Here is a 20,176-nt window from a genome sequence, read left to right on the forward strand (position 1 = left end):
TCTGTTTGTTTGTGTGTGACCAGTTGGAGAACGGTGAGTTGTACAGAGAAAGCAAGAGGAGCCTTTCTTTTCCAAATGACCTCTCAGGGAACACAGAAACCGCATCGCTCACAGCTGAAAACTTTGTTACTGAGACTACGCACAATGGGTAAGAACTGCACTTTTTGGCTCATACTTACATTTTTAATCATTCGTAATGAACAAACAGGTACACTTATGTTTTGTCACCTGTAATGTGAGGTTTATATCAACACAATGTATGGGCATGTGTCATTGCAGGTACTTGGAGGAGTACTTGGACAACAAGAGGCCAGTGTCTCCCCTGTCTCCCTTGTCTCCTCTGCCCCAGACCCCTGAGTCCAACAAGCCTACCCCCAAAACAAAAACGGCAGAGCAGCATCACTCCCACACCCAGAAGAGCAGGGACAAGAATAGAGACACTGCTGTGAAGGTAACACTATCTCTTACTTCTTTAGGCCACTAGACTGCGTGCAGTATTTTGAGTTATTTGAGCCCTCCTTACTCACAGCAGCCCAAGATGGAGGTGGAGATCGTGAAAGTGTCAAGACAGACTGAACCATCGTCTGAGTCCTCCTGGGCACCTACTGGTCACAAAGGGACTGTGCCAAACAACGAAATGTGAGTCCACGCAGAACACCACTGCACAGCCCAAACTTCAGGGTATTCACAGGGTATATACTGGTGATAAATTAAAAATAAAACACTCTTTGATATGAATGTACTTTTGTTTTTTTCTTTTCAGTCCTCATCATGCTGAGTACTACTTACATGAAGCTAAAAGGATGAAGCATCGTGCTGACGCGATGGTGAGTTTTTGATCTATTATGCGATAACTGAGGAAATGCTCTTTATGGAAATACTACCATTCCCCTTTTCCCCTGAAGTGGGATGTGAAGTTTTGTGGTAACTTATCTGTGTAAAATAAGCATCCATGCAGCCTCAAAAGGAACTATCCACAATTAACTGAGTACTGCACTAGGAGTGCCGTGATATACGGGCATCGACAATAAGCGTGACATTAAAAGAATGAAATATTGATAGCATGTTGAAAATACACTTAAAATTATGGTTTGATCTTTGCTTATAAATTGAAAACATATATATTCATTGTACATTGATGTTTTTGTATAATTTCTACTGTTCCTTACCTCCTGTTTTGTGTGCACTTCAACACCAACAGAAAAGGTGACAATGAATTAGTTAATGTAAATATGGTTTTTGTTTTGTTTTTTTTCATCTGATAATGCTATAGTATCGATGCCGTGAATGCTTTTGGCCACAATAATCTTTAAATCTGATAAGAATCAGGCATTTTCACGCGAGATGTCCTTATTTCTTCTTCTTTTTCATTATATGTTCTAACAGCTGACATGTGGTTATTTTGTGAGTCTTCCAGCAGCAATTATCTCAAGTTTGGTAGATAGCTGCTAGTACCATTAAGAGACGTGACAGGAAGTAAGTTAGTTGATCAACAGATTGTGGAAATGTATTCTCTGTACAGCACTTTGATTGCACAGTACCTGTGCAGCAGTACAAATACAATGTTAATGTACTGGCAGAACACTACACTAATTTATCTGGGTTAGGTATTTCTTGTGTCATCTGTGATGTGTAAAACTAGATATTTCTGCAGAAATCTGACCTACACATATTTCATATTTTCAGAAAAGTTCCATTTAAACACATTAAACAAATTAGATCAAATTATTATACTTGGCTAATTATCTATTGAGGACAGTGATCCAGTGGCCCGCTTTATGGCTGTGAGCAGCAAAAGTATGTTAATCCCTAACATAAGCAGTTAATTTGAAGGCAAAATTGAAGTCCGGTATTTTCAATCATAAAATGACAATCAGCTGTGAGGGTTAGGAACAGGAATCCATCAAAGTCTGATCTTCGTAACAGCCAATAATCTCCAAAATGAAGTTCTCAGTTTAAACAGTAGGTATTGTATTTGATGCAAGGGAAAACTGTGCATTCCAACACAAGAACTGTAAAACATGGCAGTAGTAGTTTTGGGCCTATATTGATGCAACTGGGCAAATTCTACATGAAAATGTCATGAAAACTCTGCGTGAACCAAATTTCTACAGCAAGTGAGTCATTCAGCAAGATCACAGACTCCTAGAAGAATGGAGTTACTGTTCTGGAACTGCCAAGTTAAAGTCCTGAACTTAATCCAGTAAATATGCTGTGAGAGGACCTGAAGTGAGGAGTTCAAGTGAGGAAATTCAAGGAATAAGCTAATACTGACGAGCAGGACTGGTTGAAAAAATCCAAAGATTTATATCAGTTTTTGTTGTACAAGGGATCACTTTAGAATGATTTTGTATCCTGGGCAAGTCTCAAGTATGCTTGGGGGATAAATAGATTTGTCTCCTGAATTACCTAAAGACACTTACGATTGAACATATAATTTCAATCCTCAATAGTTTTCCATCTTTAACCCCCTTTTATGCACACGTCCATTTTTCCCCCAGGTGGACAAGCTGGGAAAGGCTGTGAACTACGTTGATGCTGCTCTCTCCTTCATGGAATGTGGGAAAGCGATGGAGGAAGGGCCTCTCGAAGCAAAGTCTCCGTATACCATGTATTCTGAGACAGTGGAGCTGATCAGGTGAATTACACATCAGGCTAATGGTGGGAAAGCAGACATCAGTAATTAATTAGTATACACGCAAACAAAAGCAAACAGCAGCTCCACTAACAGTGCTGTGACTTCAGGTACGCAATGAGGCTAAAGAGCCACTCTGGCCCTGCAGCGAGACAGGAAGACAAACAGCTGGCAGTTCTGTGGTGCGTATGTCATCACCTCTGTTTATGCCACATCTATCATCATGACAAAGGACCTGCATTTTGAGGATGATTTGTGGTCCGTCTGACTTGTGTTTGTGTGTCCAGTTTCAGATGCCTTGCCCTCCTTTACTGGCAGATGTTTCGTTTAAAGAAGGACCATGCACTGAAATACTCCAAAGTGCTTCTTGATTATTTCAAGGTATATCTTAAGAGACACATATCAGTATAAACATTTACAGAACTGTGCAAAAGCCATTCTTTTATTTTTTATTTTTTGCTTCCAAGGACTCAGGCTTCCTTGTAATCTTTTAAAGCGGCCTTGAGCAATAGTTCTCCAGACTTTCCAGGGTTTCTCAAATTTTTCCTATGGACATTGGCTGCTTTTTCACTCATTTTCAGTCCAGTCCTCGTACCTGACCGTTTTCAGACGAAAGAAGTGTCGGGCCGAAAAACTCTGCCGCACATGAACAGTATCTGAAAGTGGAGTCTTTTTAGAAATAGAAGAAATAAAGCATAGACCTCACACAGGATCTGAGAGATGCATCTGGAGTTGATATTTCTCCTGTCGCATCAGAAAGGGTCTCCACCAAAGGGTGTTTATCTTAATGAAGGGAAACTGAGAGAAAAGGCTGAGGTATGTCAAATGACACAACAACTGGACTGAAAATCAGTGACAACAGGTCTTATGGAGGGATGAATCCTCTTTAAAGCCTGAACCTCAACATTATTGGAGCAGTGTGACAGACGATGGAACCAAAGGTAGCTAACACCAAAGAAGAGCGTCAAAATGTTCCTCAAGACGCCTGGAGAACTATTCCTGAAGACTACTTAAAGATATGACAAGAAAGCTTGTCTAAAAGTGTTCAGACTGTGTTGAAGAATAAAGGTGCACAGACCAAATATTTACTTTCAAGCTTGCAAGAATTGTGCGAACTCTGATTTTGTCTATTTCCATTGATGTTTGCACGTTTCAATGAATCAGTTCATCTATGTTTGTGGGAATATCTTAAGAAATGAGGGGTGGCTCAACATTACTTTCAAAGTGCTGTACATTAAGGTGATTGAATAAGCTTTTTTTTTGTGTGTTATTACAGAGTTCTCCCAAAGTGCCTACAACACCACCCCATTGGAATGACTTTGAGAAGTAAGTGGATGGCAACTGTATTGTAGCTTCTGCATTTATTCTGTCTAGCTCCACTCCAGCCCCTGAAAGGTTACTGATCATCATCATACTGTTGTGCATCATATTTTCCCCTCCAGAGGTACTGGAGGACCCCCATCCTCACTCTCACCTAATGCAAAACACCATGGACGGGGTTCACACAAGGGCAGCGGCCCTGTTTCTCTTATAAGCATTCCACAACGCATCCACCAGATGGCAGCCAATCACCTTAACATTACCAACAGTGTCCTGTACAGCTATGAGTACTGGGAGGTGGCTGACAACCTTGCAAAGGAGAATAAAGGTGAAAAAGTATTTTTCAGCATTTTCTGATTTAAAAAATAAATAAAAAATGTCACATTTATTTCTGTGTTCAGAAGTTTTAAGAGCTCTGTCTTATGTTTTCTTTACAGAGTTCTTTAACTACTTGAATACTTTGTCTGGGCCATTGACTCTTCACAGTAGCATTGCTCACACTGTCCAATACACCAGACAGGCTCTTCAGTGGATACGCATTAGTGCCAAACTCAACTAACTCGGAGGGGATTTACTTTAACCTGCTCGCTGCGTCTCAAGGCCACATTTTCTGTCAAAGAGACAAAACTCTGGATCGCTATGCAGCTAACAGGACAGCGCCAACACCTGGTGGGATGTGTGAAATGGACGTGAACGAAATCACACTGAGCCACGTGTTGGAATGGAACGGATGCATACTGTGAGCGCACGCCCTTCTGAATGAGCAAAAATCGAATTGCCTGCATCAACCTTCTTCCTTGCCGTTGGATTAATCTGAACAAATGCGTGTGTTGGGGGTGATTGAGGTGTCTAACTATTTGCCAAATATATACCCTGGACACCCCCCCCCCCAAAAAAAAACATGGAAAGCCTTTTCCGTATTTTGGGATTCATCATTTTCTAGCAAACATTTTGTCTGGGGGCCAAAAACTGGAGAAGATGCTGAAAAAAGGAAGGAAAAAAAAAAAGACCATTCAATCATACATTAGTTTCTCAAAAATGGGAAAATCTTTTTGTGACTCTCTTGCTTTTAAAGTATCTAATATTTTCACCTTTATGTGTTTTTACTGTGCAATATTTGATGAACTGTTTTTAGGAAAGAAAAAGGAAAAATAAAAAGAGTTTGAAAAATATATAGTTTTTTTTTTCATTTTTTAGGAAACACAAAGGATGACGGTGGTGGCGTCAGAATGGTTATTTTGACACTGTTTTGACAAGTATTTGAGTCATTTGGCATAATCCCAGTACAACATTGTAAAAATACTCCAGTCAAGTAAAAAAAATACTCCTTTGATCTACTGGTCTGGTTCCTTTGACTGTTCATTACTTACATTTTGATTATGTTATTAACACTGCTCCATCAGAGTGACAGCAGCATAAGCTTTTGTGGACTGCCTTAAACACAGTTTCATATAAAAGGAACACCTGATAGATCTTAAGGGGTTTTAAGATCACTTGCGGGAGAACGAAAAAAAGCAAAAACAAAGATCAGATTGACAAATGTGTTTTTAGATAAGAAACTTTATCCCTGAGCTTTGATTTTTAGTAAGATCTTGGATCATGTAAACATTTAGTGAAATCAAACCATGTGAGAAATTTAGATTATTAGATTTAATTAGATTTAGATTAAATTGAGATTTGGTCCTAAAATATGTCAACAGTTACATGCTGCTTCTTGTACGAAGTTTAAAAACCTCTGCTTCAAATATTCTGTAGAGCTTATTTTCTGCCATTTATTATATAAAATCGTTATCTATAACTGTCAAATAACTATAGTGGTTCAGTACAAATAAAAATGCAAATACTCATATAAAATACAAGTTTAAAAAAATAACCTAAAAGCTGCACTTAAACAAATCTATTTAGTTACTCTCCACTAAAAAGCAGGCATACCGCAGGTGGTTTTTTTGGTTAAAGAACAGCTCGAGTTCTTGTTTCCTGAGTTTTCAGTTCTTGTTTTAGGCATCTAAACTTGCAGTTGAGTGGGTGTACATACATCACACAGTAAGTGACTCTTCAATACTGTGACCTTTGCATAATTTCTAAGCATGAGAAATAATGTCCCAGATACATTCATTCATGAATGTCTGAGAATCCCCTCGCTGAATGTCCTCTCGCTAATGTGTTTATAGTCCTTCATTTTTGATTATATTTATCCAAAACTTTGCTTGCTTCAATGCTTTCATGCCTTGAAGCAATGGTTGGGCAAAAGAAGAGGATCTAGTTGGTTGTTTTTCATCTTCTCTGGTTTTCTTGCTAGTACTGACACGCACACTTGTGCCTCTGTCGCTTCAGATGACATTCCATTGACTTACTGTAACTTGATTTCTTGGAGACTTACCCTAACCACAGGGTTACCTGACTCGCTGAACCACTTCCCTATAACCAAAGTCTTCATTCAAAAGTGTCATGATTTACTCTGTGAGGACTTGGATGAGTCTGTCAACAGGCTTGTGCCCCCAAACAACATGAATAATACATGTGTACACACAGTAACTGTTGAGCCACACTCATGAGCTGTTCAGGGATCAACCGCTTCCTATTGCGCCAACATTTATCGCGCACGACCTCAGCATCCGATGTCTGGTACCATAGCAACAGAATACAACCAATAAGAGGACTCTTTGGAATAGGGTCAACAGTATCCTGGCTATTTTGTGAAATTCAAGGTATGTTATTAATCCAGATTTTTTTTTAAATCCCTGAAACATGACCGAGCATATTCTGCTCCTCAGTAAATGTGGTAGTTATGCAGCAGACAGATGCCAAAGATGTATAAATGTAATCTACTGCTTCCTTATTTAATGTAAGAAAACCAACGGATCACGTGTCCAAATCAAATCAGACTCTGAGCTGCTCTCTGAAAGCGGCTGAGCTGCTTGTCAGAAGCTGGAGCTTATTTCTCGACAATTAAGTGTGCCCCCGACTGTAGTAGAAAAAATCCGCAGCAGCCGTGACATAACGTGCCATTTCTTTTCCTGACGACTACACCCTATGGGATTATTGTCACAGTGAAGCTGCGACTGGCGCGTTCAAGCTGCACGTGCCTCTGCGTCACAGCGGTTTTGTTGCCTTCGCTACGGACCGATGCCGTCTGAGGACAACGGTGCTCGAAGCCAGACAGTACACACACACAGTGGATAAAGTAAATAAATAAATATTTCCAAGTCTGCTCCTGGTCGATTGTCTACTGTAAGAAAGCAGGTAGTACAGTACAAGCGTGTACTGGAACCCTCCTGCTGTAGGTGAACAATGACTACTACCAAACGTTTATTCGAACAAAAACGTGTCTACACTAACGGTTATCTTGTTACTTCAGCGACTAAACAACGTGGATTTACTGTGCCAGAGTGTGTGGGTTAAAACTGTTCAGAGTTTCCGTTGACTATTGTAGTAAATTCTGTTGAGATGTACACGACTGGCCGCGAAGTGGCAGTATTACAACGCTACTTGAAGCTGGCAACAAGAAGCCGGGATGGCATGAATCAAGCTAGCTACGAAAGCCGGAAGTTGAGCGTGCTTTGCTTTTTGAAAATAAAATAATTTATATTTGTCTAACAAACAAGACGTACAAAAATTTTCAATATCAAACTTAATGTGTAAAATTCAAGTGTAATTACTGTATTTTTTTGTTGAGTGTCCAACTTAATAAAGCCTACAGACATTTAAGAAGAAATGGAAGAAATAGACTTAAGTGAAGTATAAATTAGGACTTTGTATCAGATGATTAAAACTCTACATTCACATAAAAATCTGATATACTCCATAGCACATGCAGTTTTTCTTGACAGTCAAAAAAAATTTGAAATGAAAAATAGTAAGCATTGATTGTTCAGAGAGAAATTAATAAATTCTCAGCAGCAGTGACACTTCCTTTGGCTCTTCACAGTAACATTGATTTTGAAGAATTAAACACCACACATGCCCTACAGGTGAAAAGCACCAAACCTAACCAACAGGGAATCACCTTAACCTGCTCAGTGATGCATTCTCCTTTGTGGAGCTTACAGCTGATACCCAAAATCATCAACTACCTACGAACAGAGCTGATGTATTTTCAGTCTTTGCAGTTGGTTTGTTTTTTAAATGCATTGTGTCCACCGTGGCTATATGGAATGACAATAAGTGACTCTTTGAGTTCAGTTCAAATTCATTCACGTACCCCAAAACCATCAAGCTATACAGTTACAGTGACACAATGGAGCAATGCCACCCGGATGGACACACAAGTGTGCAAGGTGAAATTAATGCTTTGTAAGTTTGATCCATCATTTTCCCACCATATTCCACCATGCGGTATCCATGACACTCTCTTCCACCCACGTTTAATTTTGAAAAGTGTTCCCGGAAGTCTTCGGCTTTGCTTCGCTTCACGCTCACTGAGAAAAGAGAAGGCAAATGGATCAGGCGGTTGAAATGGAGAGCGAAAGGACTGGGAGGGTGAACAAAAATGTTCAAGAGACATGGCGTGGCAGCATGACACAATAAAGGAATCCCAGCTCACCGAAAGGACTGCTCCGGAAAGCAAAGTCAAAGGCGTGGAGTCGAGCTGTGTGTCTGGAGGATTTATATTCCGCTTTGCTTTGGTCTTTCCTCGTTTTACCTAACCAGTGCGCACACAACGTTTCTGCTGAGCAGTATCTGCAGGGAGAAGTCTGTGACCAACAACCTCGTCTAACAGCATAAAAGGTAAAAACTAGAGACTTCTCTTTGCTAACACTCACTCAGGACGGTTGTGTATTTACTGTCGCGATTAAAACAGCGCTGAAGTTTCACAGTCATACACCTAGTTCATTGTTTGCTAGCTAATTTTATCAGCATTGTTAGCAAGTGCAGTCAAAACACTTCCACTGGTCCGTGTTGAACTGAACTGAACTGACATGATATGCTCATACAGTGGCGCGGCGGCATGCATGTTTATGCACTGATTAGAGTAGCTAGGCTAATGTTACCAGTTGACCTAGCAGCTAGCTGGTTGACAGAAGTGCCACATGGGGCTGTGTTGTTGTCACCTAACTGTCAGTGAGAATGTCCGGGCATGCCCGTAAGCAACAGAGCTCTTCCTCCTAAGGTGTGTGGCCAAATGCCTGAAATCGTATTAATCGACACATACAGTACATGTCGTAACAGGCGCTTCAGTTGACATTATTCCATCTGGCGTGCGCCAGAAAGTTTTGTAAACAAGCTGACACGAAACACTTAGGGATTGTTGACTTCTTTAAAAGGCTCCGATGTAATCTCTGATGCTTTATCAACGAGTTAGTAACTGATTTACTATTATTAATATCTCAAACAAAGAAGATTGATTAATTACTGATTGAAAAGTCAGGAATCTGAGTGCTTTTACTAATGTCCCATCACTGAAGAGTTGCTCCCCTTGTGCTTTCAGATACCTCAGTATGAGTCGAGATGGGTGGATGAGGAAGAGAGCCAATGCCAGTGATGACAATGGTTGGGCTGAAAGGGTGAGTATCGCTTATATCATCTTATCAGCTGTGAGAGCCTCACAAAGCACACAACTTCCCCACAGCATGAGAAGATCCGTAGGATGCAGTGATGTCGTCTGTGCATTGTGTCTCTTAGCCTCAAACTAGAAGTAGACCACACTGTTCTCCTATCCTGCTTTTGCACTCATTATAACAGCTAAGAGCCGGAAGAATTCGACAGTCGTTGCCTGTATAACGAGGCATAACGGGAGAGCCAAAAACACTTTACAAAAACTCGGAGTGCCAAATTCTGGTACAACACGTCACATTCAATAATTCAGTAGCCTGTAGTATCATTATACAGGCTATACAGTAATTGGACTGAAAGGTAATAATGTCTATGCAACTGAAAAGGACATGTGGTCCCCGTAAATGGAAAAGCTTTTCTTTTTTTTCTTTTTTTTTTTAAAGTTTTAATGTTCACAAAAATAACAAATCATCAGTTCACAGTAGCCAACATATACAATACTGTTTATCTCTGTGTTAATAATGGTTCTATAAGCTTGTTTTCAAAACGTTGTGACTTCAAACTCCAGTTTTATAAGTAAAATTAGTGTTTATTTATCATTATTGACTCCTGCAGTTATCATTGCAGGAGAGGAGATCAGTTACTGGTCAGTTTTGTTTTCCTGTTCTTGTGAGATAGTGTGGCAGTTCAGGGCCTTCTTTGACAGTTCTCACCGACAGCGGTCTGATTTCAACTATAGAATCGAATTCTGTATGTTAAGAATGTTAAGAATATTAATGCTGCACTTTATGACTGCCTGAAGATCAGTCTTTTGAGCGTTTTTTAAATTTTTTTTTTAACATTTTCCTCTTTCTACACGACATCATCAATTTAGAAAAGATCAAAGAATTCTTTTTTTTTTTTTTTTTAAACCTAAAATTTCCGTCTCAGCATTTGTTGCTTTGTCTTTGCGCTATTTTTAGTCAACCAAAGGGTTTAAATGATATGCAGGGAGTTGCATTCAGCCTCAGCCTTACTGTGTGTACCTCACTTTGGGTCAGGTAAATCGGAAAGTTCCACCTGTTATTTACCCTCTTTTATCACTGCATCTATTCCCGTGCAGGGGGGCTACATGGCAGCCAAAGTTTCCAAACTGGACGAGCAGTTTAAACTGGATGCCCCAAGAGAAAAGCAGAAAGAAGGAGCGTGTTCTAGCATCTTCAGTGGAGTGGCTATTTATGTCAATGGATACACGGGTAACTCTTTACACTTACTGTATTCATGTAGTTTTTATTGTACGGTTTGTTTTTCTTCTTCCCTTGACAGTCAAAATGTTGTCCAGAGTACCTTTCTGTTTCTCAACTTCTCAACTGTTGGACGGACGGACAAAAAAGTTCTAAATGAGCAGAAGCTTATTTGACAACTCATTGTCAGTAAAATGATCGGGGATTGAATGAGGGGGAAAGGGGCTTCTTTGGTGGAATAAACATCAGCCTTGTTTGATGGGAGTTAATCTGTACCACACTGTAAACTAATTGGGGAGAGAATTTTGGATGTGGTGTTTGTGTTTGCATTGCTCGCATAAAAGATATCTGTATCTGATTTAATAGTTTTCTAATGAGATGAAGAAACAGAATAGAGCCTGAGGTTTTTTTGGCGAAAGCCAATCAATTTTTATATATAAATGCCTTACTGTTTTACTTTTGCAATCAGACCCAAACGCAGACGAGCTCCGCAGACTGATGATGCTGCACGGGGGCCAGTTCCATGTGTACTACTCGCGCTCCAAGACCACCCACATCATTGCCAGTAACCTACCCAACTGCAAAATTCAGGAACTCAAAGGGGAAAAAGTCATCAGGCCAGATTGGATTGTAGACAGGTCTGTTCAATGTTCAGTGTTTTTTTTTTGTTAACATGATCCTCAACAGTATCAGCTGAAAATCTTTGTGTTCACTTTGTCGTTTGTGTGATGTAGTATTGAGGCTGGGCGTCTCCTGCCTTACCTAAAGTACCAGCTGTATGCTAAACAGAAGAGCACACTCTTTCCTGGCATGACTCTGCGCCAGACCTCAGAGGTTGCAGGACCGAGCCGTGGCCCCCTCCAGCAGGATGTGCATCAAAAGCTTCATCTGCCATGGCACAACACTGAGCTGTGTGTTCCCCACAATGGGCTGTCCTCACCCAGCTGCCAGAACAACTCCATCCCTATCCTCAACCACAGGGGTGCTCACCCTCGGTCCACCCAGCACAGCTCTGAGGTTCACTCGGTTAACCCCCAACCGGCTCATTCAACATCCAGTCAGCTCATTACAGATTCCAGGCACAGGAGCCCTTTACACACCCACCCACTGTGTAACCCATGCCACACAAAGCACCCACGCAACTCTCTGCCGTCTCCTCACCTACAGGAGGAGGAATTAAAAATGTGAGTACTCAGAGTCATAAATTGAACACTTGCGTTGTCTTTTTCTTTTCCAAATTTAAGAAGAACAATTAGAACGGCTGTCTTCTAACATTCTATTAAACACAGTGTCTGTTCTTCATTTCCTTTTTTCACAGCAATGGACTACTGCGGACCTCACTTGATATCATTAGCCATTCAAAAAGTAATGAAGTTCATGAGTGTGGAGAAAAACATCCTTTTCTCGCTGAAGCATCAAAGGTGCTGAAGGAAGCCCCCTTGACCAATGGACACACTCACCTTGTTCATAGTGCCTTAAAGCCGGAGAACCTGTCCCCTGTGACAGATCACTTCTCTTCTGATGGGGACAAGCCCAAATATATTGTCAAGATTTCACCAGATAAACCTCAGAGCCCTCCGGTACAGACCCAGGCCAAGCCTGACCCATATGAGTTTCCCCTTAGCCCTCCAAAGCAATCTGAGCTGTCCCCTGTTTCTCGGGAGCAATCCAGCACACAGGAAGCCAGTGGCCAGAAACCTAAACCTCCACCACCCACCTACCACGAGGCTGTAAAAGCCAGTGAAATCCAAGTTCTCCCTAAACAGCTTCAACCGCCCTCTCATGTTGAGACGATTTCTGAGCAGGATCATCTATCACATACATCTTGTTCTCTTTCACATTCTTCAGTCAGACTGAACGGAAGCTACCATAATGCCTTTTCACCTGACTCAGCGTCCCTCAGCACAGCCAGTCTAACATCCAGACCCGATCCTCCCACCAACGAGTCATCATCAAAGTCTTCAGTGCGCCTGCTGGAGCAGACTGGCGGTTTGATCTCTGAGTTCTACTCTCACTCGCGCTTGCACCAGATCTCCACGTGGAGGATTGGCTTTTCCGAGTACGTCAACGAGCTTCATAGCAAACAAAAAGCCGCAGGGGGCACCTCCTACCCTGGAAAAGATCGATTGAGAAAATATGTCGCCCAGCGGTCTACAGGCTGTCAAGGTAGGAAAGAATGCATCACTTGGTTGCTTCTCTCTGTAAATTTCTGGTTGCCCTCTTGGTCTGTTAGCATAAAGAGCAAGTCGTCCTCAGCCTCCTTGGTCCCAATTCAGTCAGGGACCTTCCTTGCACTTCAGGCTTCCTCTTTCTTTAAATGGGTCCTCTTTTTTTGACTGTGAGATGTTCCAGCAAAATTGGTTTTTTTTTGATAAGCGCCCACTGATGATTTGATGTGTTTCTGTGTGCCAGGTACATCGGCACCAGTCAGTCTTAAATCTTGCATCCTTCACGTGGACATGGACTGTTTCTTTGTGTCCGTTGGGATCCGCCACCGACCAGACCTTAAAGGTAGGGCTTTTTTTAAGAAGTGCTCAGATGTATGCTCTCCGTAGAAAGTGTGTACATTTCACACGAGAAATTTAAAGCGTTAATGATTCAGATGCTGATCCTGGTTGGATTTGTGGTTTTCCCGCAGGGAAGCCTGTAGCTGTTACCAGCAACCGTGGTCAGGGCAGAGTGCCCGTCAGACCTGGGGCCAACCCTCAGGTGGAGCTGCAGTACTATCAGAGGAAACATACTCATCCTGTTTCTGGTAAGATTGTTTTATCCCGTTTGTTTGTCAGGAACAGTCTCACTCCATTGTACGCGTTTAATTAAATTATAAATATGCATAATCCTGTTGTTTTATTAGAGAGTGCAGATGATGATCTACACATAACTCCCTCACAAGAGAGTCCTGATTCATATTCCAACGGAGTAAACCAGGATGCTGCGGCTCTCTCAATGGCAGAGATTGCTTCCTGCAGTTACGAGGCTAGGTGAGATATCAACAGAGATCGTGTTAATATTGTGCAAATTGAAACATGAATATATAAATATGCATATTCATATATTCTTGTATTTACAGGCAGGCAGGCGTGAGAAATGGAATGTTTTTTGGCAAAGCTAAACAGCTGTGCCCGTCACTACAATCTGTCCCATATGATTTTGAGGCATATAAAGAGGTGGCTCTAAGCATGTACGAGATCCTGGCCAGGTAAAAAGAACGGCAAAGTGTGTCCGTCTGTCACTTTTTGCACTTTTAATTGCAAAGATGGCATCAGTTCTCCCTTTATTTGGTCTTTGCAGTTACACCCATGACATTGAGGCTCTTAGTTGTGATGAAGCACTGATAGATGGCTCTACTCTGCTGGCTGAGGTGGGCATAAGTCCAGATGATCTGGCCCAAGCCATCAGAGCAGACATCAAGGAGAAAACGGGGTGCTCTGCGTCAGTTGGCATGGGTGAGCCTACGTTTGTCTCACATTTTAAAATGAATTAAGGCAGTTGTCATACGAAGTGTCCTTCGTTCACAGGGTCTAACATCCTTCTGGCTCGACTTGCAACCCGTAAGGCCAAGCCAGACGGGCAGTACATCCTCAAATCTGAAGAAGTGGATGATTTTATCAGGGACCTGCCAGTGACCAGCTTACCAGGTAGATATGCAGCACCACCTGCTGGTCAAAGCCACCATTCTGCTGTGCATTTGTGTCACGAATATTTCTTTATACGATTATGTAACTTCTCTTCTAGGTGTCGGGCATGTTATGGGCAAAAAGCTGGCTTCTATGGGCGTCAAGTCATGTGGAGACCTCCAACAAGTGTCTTTATCTCAACTGCAGAAGAAGTTTGGACCCCGGACTGGACAAACACTGTTTCGCTTTTGTAGGGGTATAGATGACCGGCCCGTTCGCTACGAAAAGGAAAGGAAATCGGTTTCCGCCGAGATGAACTACAACATTCGCTTTACCAAGGTTCGATCTCCTCTGCTTTCTTTTTTACAGCGACGTTTTTCTTTTGAAACTTTCCTGCTGTTTCCAGCTGTCTTTTCCAAGCCTGTTGCTTTATCCCTCGTCAGGTTGATGAGGCAGAGTGCTTCCTGACTAATTTATCCATGGAGGTGCAGAAACGTTTACAAGAAGCAGGACTGCGAGGTCGCAGAGTAACTCTCAAGGTCATGGTTCGCAAGGTTGGAGCGCCGCTGGAATCGGCTAAATACGGTGGCCATGGCATATGTGATAACCTAGCCAGGTAAGAAAGACTGACATCCCCCTGTATGTTATAGGAGATAATTTCTTTGTTTGCTCATCTTGGTCTGTCACACTTCCTGTCAGGACCGTGATGCTTGCTCAGTCCACAGACAGTGGTCAGCTGATTGCCTCTGCCGTCATCAAGCTGTTCCACGCCATGAAGCTGCAGGTGCAAGACTTGAGAGGGATCGGCATCCAGGTTCAGCTTCTTGATGGAAATCAGTCTGTCCCCCAGGACTCGCGGGTGCCTCGCACACGCTCCATCAAACAGATGCTGTTAGGCCAGGGATCAAGCGCCAGATCCAATAACAGAGGTTTGTTTTGTCTTTGTGATTCAGCTTTCGTGTGTTTTTGTTGTTCACAAATTGAATTAAGTCTTGCGTAATGGTTACAGATGCTGCGAACACTCACCAAGAGCCGACTTCCACTTCAAGAGTCCCTTCAGCCGGCTCCTCGCCACGTCCTTTGTCGCCCGCTGAGCCAGTTCCAGGAACAAGCAAAGAACAGCCAACCTGCAGACAAACGCCGAAACATTCCCGAGCGCGTCTCAACTTCAGTATTGAAATCCCCTCCCCTTCACAGGTAGATCATCAAAGAAACTACCTGATCGATGACACAAAAGCTGATCAATAACAAGTTTGTTTTTTTTTTTTTTTAACATTCTGTGTTTCTGAATTTTCTCAAAGGTGGATCGTTCTGTGTTGGAGGCCCTGCCCGCGGAGCTGCGAGAACAAGTGGAGCAATCGTGGACTAAGAGAGACGAGAGACCAAATAACTGCCATTATTCACCTGGTCTGCAGCTTTCCTCTCCCAATCCTCGTCCAGTCTCCCCTCCTCATCCTGCGCTGTACACTCCGCCGGCTGGAACGTTGGTTCTTCAGATTCCAAACCAGCCAGACAGTCCAGCAATTGTACTGGAACTACCAAACTTCTCGCAGGTAGGGACGCAGCTGTTTGAGATTGGATTTTCATGGTCACTATGTTTGTTTTGTTTTTTGTTTCTTTAGAGGAGTGAATTTCGACGTATTAAACACCTCAAAAACAAGCTATTAAGTGGATTTTTAGATTGCAACAGCAGGCAGTTGTTTACTTTGTCACCACATTTTCTTAATGCGATGCCACATGGACCATCTTACGCTGCCCCACTCAGTGAACAGTCTGATGCAGAAGCACTGCTATTGCATTCACTCAAACCACGGCAAACTTTTGAGGTTTGACTTGAAAAATGTGTTTTTCCTTTGGCCAAATTCTGAGAAGCTATTAGCTTTAGCTCACTCCTCAGGAAACACCTGATTCTTAAAACCAGAGCACTTTGGCCTCCGTCTACTGCGGGTAAAGACACTCATAAGAACATCACACAACACAGCTTCAAAGGAACCATTAGGCCTCTTTAAAGCAATACAAACACATCAGTGCAATCTTACTCTGATACACTTTTAAGAAATAAGCATAAGTGAGTGTAATGTTAGAATTGTGATGTTTGTGTTAATAATGCACCACATCAAGAGGAACAACACCTGCTTCACACCGGTGTTCCTTATAAGGCAAGACGGACTGATGACACTACATTTGTATGAAACGTATTGAGTCCACTCGTTGATATAATTTGATTGCATTTCCTTCAAAGAAAGAATTCAGTAACACTTCAACAAGACATTACAATTCCATTTTCTAATCCATTGACAGAGCAGTTTGTATTTAAAGATTGACCCATTCTTGCCTTCCCTCTCCTTCAGTGTGTGAAACCATTAAAAAATACAGAGACACTGACACTAAAAAGCGTCAGAAAATGCAAGCCTTAACACCAGATTGATCCGCTGACGGCCTGCACAGACGACGATAGCATAGCTCCGGGGACTCTCTACTCGTCAGAAAGTAGAATCATTTATTTTCTGTTATTGGGATCAAATTGTGAAAAGTATCATATCGCATTCAAGTAAATGAGAAGCACAAAGTGCCGCTGGCTGCCGTCAACCAGTATTTCAGTGATGGGATTATTGATCATGAGTGCTTACTTGGATACAGAGAATTACAGAAAAAAAAAAACACGACTTTGATCTCGGTATACACAGCGCAGGAGGTGGAGTTTGCCCACTTATGAGTAACGATGACTTTGAATAGTCTCCAAAATATACAAAGCTGATTATCGAATCAGTATTAAACACTCTGATTCTCTACTCCGACTGCAGGTCGATCCAGATGTATTTGCTGCCCTTCCCAAAGAGCTACAGGAAGAACTAAAGTCTGCTTACATTCGTGCAGCAGAAGTCCAACCCCTGGCGAAAATGGGTGAGTCAGCAGGTTGGTGTTTTTTTTTTTTTTTTGCTCTTACCAGCGATTCTTTTGCCTTAAACATTTTCGGCCTCTTGGTTTTACCTGTAGTGGAGCAGAAGAATCCGCTGTTGCAGCTAAGACAGCCTGGGGTAGGAATTGGCATCGGTCGGGTGAAGCGGCGCTACAAGAGGAAGAATGCAATCAGTCCTCTCAAAAAGGGAACTTCACCCCTGAAGAGGCGTCCAACGACAAACAGCCCAGCCAAAATAATACCACCTCCCATACGGTCACGAGAACCAGTAAACGTACCAAAGGTGAGTCTTTCCATGGTGTCATCCATGAAGTTGAAGACATTTCTTTGCTGTGCCATTCGAAAAAACTCTAGATCTACGGCAGCTTGGCTCATGATTAATCTTTATACTGCGCACCTGTTTTCCTTTCGCAGACTGAAAATGATCCCTCCACCTCAAAACCAGACGTCCCGTCGTCTGTGCCAAAGTCAGCTCCTCGTCCTGCTCCAACGCTGGCCGGAGCCTGTGACCTGACGGACATCAAAACCCTCCTGCGGGAATGGGTCACCACAATAACAGGTTACATGTTTTGTGTGAGCCCTGTGGGTTTTTTTTTTTTTTTTTTTGTGGATTTTGCAAAAATATAGCTCGCTAAAAATCTCCCTATTTTTCATTAGAACCCATGGAAGAGGACATCCTGCAGGTGGTGAAATATTGCACTGATTTGATTGAGGATAAAGATCTGGAGAAGTTGGATTTGATTATGAAATATATGAAAAGGTAAATTAACTTTCCCAAATGGCCTACTCCCTCTCCCCCTCTCCTCTGTGTTTCATCTATTCATTTAATGTGTTACTTGTTGAACTTCTCCTGCAGGCTCATGCAGCAGTCGGTGGAGTCTGTGTGGAGTATGGCGTTTGACTTCATCCTGGACAACGTGCAGGTGGTTGTGCAGCAGGCTTATGGCAGCATCCTGAAGATCACGTGAAAAAGGAGCGGTGTGGATGCTGTTTTCATTGTGTACTGTCCTTACGTCGCCACTTTTTGTTTCACTATTACGAGCTCACCTGCTAAATGAATCATGACGTCTGAATGATTATTTCATTCTTTCTCATCTGTGCCACCACTGCAGCATCTGCCAGTGTAATGACTCCAGAAACGCCTTTTTTTTTCTCTCCCTCTTCCAACTTGAACTGAAGGGCATAAAATGCATTTACTGTCAGCTCACAGCAACCCAAAATCAGTCATAAACATTGCAGTTTTTTGCATATTCACCCTTTTCATTTTCCACATGTACGTTTAATTCTGTTTGATTGTTTAATTCATCCGTTCCAGCCTGTTCATGTAACATTTAAGAACCTTTTCTTGGAGAGTTAGCACTGATATAGCAATGGACTTTCCTCATTTGTAAGAGTATTGGTGTCAAACAAAATGCCTGTCGTGGTGAAATTCAAAGCATTTCTTAGCAATTTTAGAGACAGTTGACCTTGTAGCGCTCCTCATGCATCAGACATGCAAAGATATCCAAAATGGTGGTACGAAAAGACTGTGTTTTTTCATCATTGTTAGTTCGGTGCTCTCCCATCATTTATCTGTGAAATATCTGCAGCTCCTGCAAACAGTAGTGTCGTTTCTTTTCTTGTCTCTTTCAAAAGAAAAGTGCCAAGCCTTGTTACTATAGTGTAAATAATGTTTTTAAAGATCCTCGTCAAACATTGTAAAAGAAAAAAAAACGTGTATGTAGAGGAATTGCCTCTTGTATTGTTTACTTGTAGTGAATTCTTAGTAACTGTCTTTAAAATTCTTACTCTTCTCGCTCAAATTTTTTCTAAGTGTTCCAACGCAGACGTCGGAAGCTAGCCAAAGTTCTTTGTTGAGGTTTAGCTGCTGATTTTCTGTAGCACTCTAATTTGAAATGACATTGACAAGAGTCGTGGCAATCAAGCAGCCTATGCATTTCTTTTTCCTTTCTTTCTTTCTTTCTTTCTTTTTCTTTTCTCTAAACAAGTGAGATGTCTCCTCACGATAATGTAATGTCTATTAAGCAATTGTATTGGGAGTAAATCCACTATCGTAGTGTGTTTTTACTGGTTTCTTATGTCTGAACATTGAAATAATGCTGGAACGAGGGATCTGATTTCTAACTCTGTGGCCCATCTTGTGTAACTCGCACTCTGGGGGATACTTTTATGGCATGTGGCTACGTTTTCTGTATTTTTGTGAATTTAACTTGTACAATTGGTCAACAGAAGTACCCATGAGATGCTGCTGGCTGACCCCTGATCTCTCCGTGGAAGATTTATGTATGTGGTTGAAGAGTTTGTTAAAAGCAGTATTTGTATATGCAAATCCAAACCAGATCAGTCCGTCATCTTTTTTTTAACACTTGTTGAAATGAATGTAATTTTGAATGTGCGTGTTTCCATTCACTTTCAAGATGTTACTTGTCTTCACCTGTCATCTTTCCTGAAAGGAATGGCCACAGGTAAAAAATTGGCCAGTGTTTTGTTCTCTAAACTGGCTCGTGCCTGAAGACCTGAAGCTGTGAACATGTTTGTAAGTTTTCTAAAACTTGGTAATAAACTGAAAAGTCTGTATTAATTCATTTGTCCTCTGTTCTTAATAATTGCGGCTCTGTAGATGTAGGATACGGATAAGCTTCGAGGGAAGGAAAAGACCATTTTTGTACTGGTTTATTAAGGAATTGGTTTCATGGGAGGATGTGATCTATTCGTTGGGTGTTTGAGTCTGACAGTTGAAAATCAGCTTTCTTTTCTTTTCTTTTAGATAAAGTAGAGGGAAAAAATCTCCATGAATCATCATGTATGTTGCATTTCTAAAGCACCTGCACTCTCCTCATACTTGAAGCTGATCTCAAGCCTATATATTGCACCTTTATAGTTAATATTGTGTCCCACAATAACATCCCTTGATAAATTAATATTACCATAGGATTTATGTATATAAGCATAACAGACTGACAGACAT

General features: G+C 41.7%; 3 protein-coding genes across 4 annotated transcripts in view; 2 read left to right on the top strand and 1 right to left on the bottom strand.

Moving 5' to 3' along the window:
- The window catches only part of aff3 (AF4/FMR2 family, member 3), a 22,172-nt gene extending 17,062 nt beyond the window's left edge, over nt 1-5,110 (top strand). Inside the window, exons 10-19 of one of the 2 annotated variants that reach the window (XM_072396714.1) lie at nt 24-148; nt 280-451; nt 530-639; nt 764-827; nt 2,502-2,638; nt 2,746-2,817; nt 2,923-3,016; nt 3,912-3,961; nt 4,078-4,283; nt 4,393-5,110. In XM_072396714.1, the coding sequence (XP_072252815.1) occupies nt 24-148; nt 280-451; nt 530-639; nt 764-827; nt 2,502-2,638; nt 2,746-2,817; nt 2,923-3,016; nt 3,912-3,961; nt 4,078-4,283; nt 4,393-4,514 (1,152 nt within the window). In that variant the 3' untranslated portion in view covers nt 4,515-5,110. The remainder of the gene's footprint in view (nt 1-23; nt 149-279; nt 452-529; nt 640-763; nt 828-2,501; nt 2,639-2,745; nt 2,818-2,922; nt 3,017-3,911; nt 3,962-4,077; nt 4,284-4,392) is intronic. The other variant, XM_072396715.1, reaches the window with a different exon arrangement.
- mrpl30 (mitochondrial ribosomal protein L30) overlaps nt 1,575-20,176 on the bottom strand; it is a 26,541-nt gene continuing 7,939 nt past the window's right edge. Inside the window, exon 6 of the mRNA XM_072396717.1 lies at nt 1,575-1,584. The gene's annotated coding sequence lies outside the window, so the exon portion shown is untranslated. The remainder of the gene's footprint in view (nt 1,585-20,176) is intronic.
- On the top strand, nt 8,374-19,789 carry rev1 (REV1 DNA directed polymerase). The gene is made up of 22 exons (XM_072396712.1): nt 8,374-8,683; nt 9,384-9,459; nt 10,551-10,683; nt 11,141-11,309; nt 11,406-11,855; nt 11,990-12,837; nt 13,084-13,182; nt 13,310-13,426; nt 13,526-13,652; nt 13,742-13,870; nt 13,963-14,117; nt 14,190-14,309; nt 14,407-14,627; nt 14,732-14,904; nt 14,988-15,217; nt 15,298-15,485; nt 15,590-15,841; nt 17,093-17,192; nt 17,286-17,491; nt 17,623-17,767; nt 17,866-17,968; nt 18,065-19,789. The coding sequence occupies exons 2-22, from the start codon at nt 9,394-9,396 to the stop codon at nt 18,174-18,176; spliced, it is 4,143 nt and encodes a 1,380-aa protein (XP_072252813.1). The 5' UTR covers nt 8,374-8,683; nt 9,384-9,393; the 3' UTR covers nt 18,177-19,789.

The sequence above is a fragment of the Leuresthes tenuis genome, unplaced genomic scaffold, assembly GCF_036924035.1.
Source record: "Leuresthes tenuis unplaced genomic scaffold, fLeuTen1.0.hap1 SCAF_12, whole genome shotgun sequence".
NCBI lineage: Eukaryota > Metazoa > Chordata > Actinopteri > Atheriniformes > Atherinopsidae > Leuresthes > Leuresthes tenuis.

Coding starts and splice junctions, on each gene's coding strand:
- rev1 (XM_072396712.1), top strand. CDS start 9,394: ATGAGTCGAGATGGGTGGATGAGGAAGAGAGCCAATGCCAGTGATGAC. Junction 11,856..11,989: donor CAGGAGGAGGAATTAAAAAT/GTGAGTACTCAG, acceptor CTTTTTTCACAG/CAATGGACTACTGCGGACCT. Junction 17,969..18,064: donor ATTATGAAATATATGAAAAG/GTAAATTAACTT, acceptor CTTCTCCTGCAG/GCTCATGCAGCAGTCGGTGG.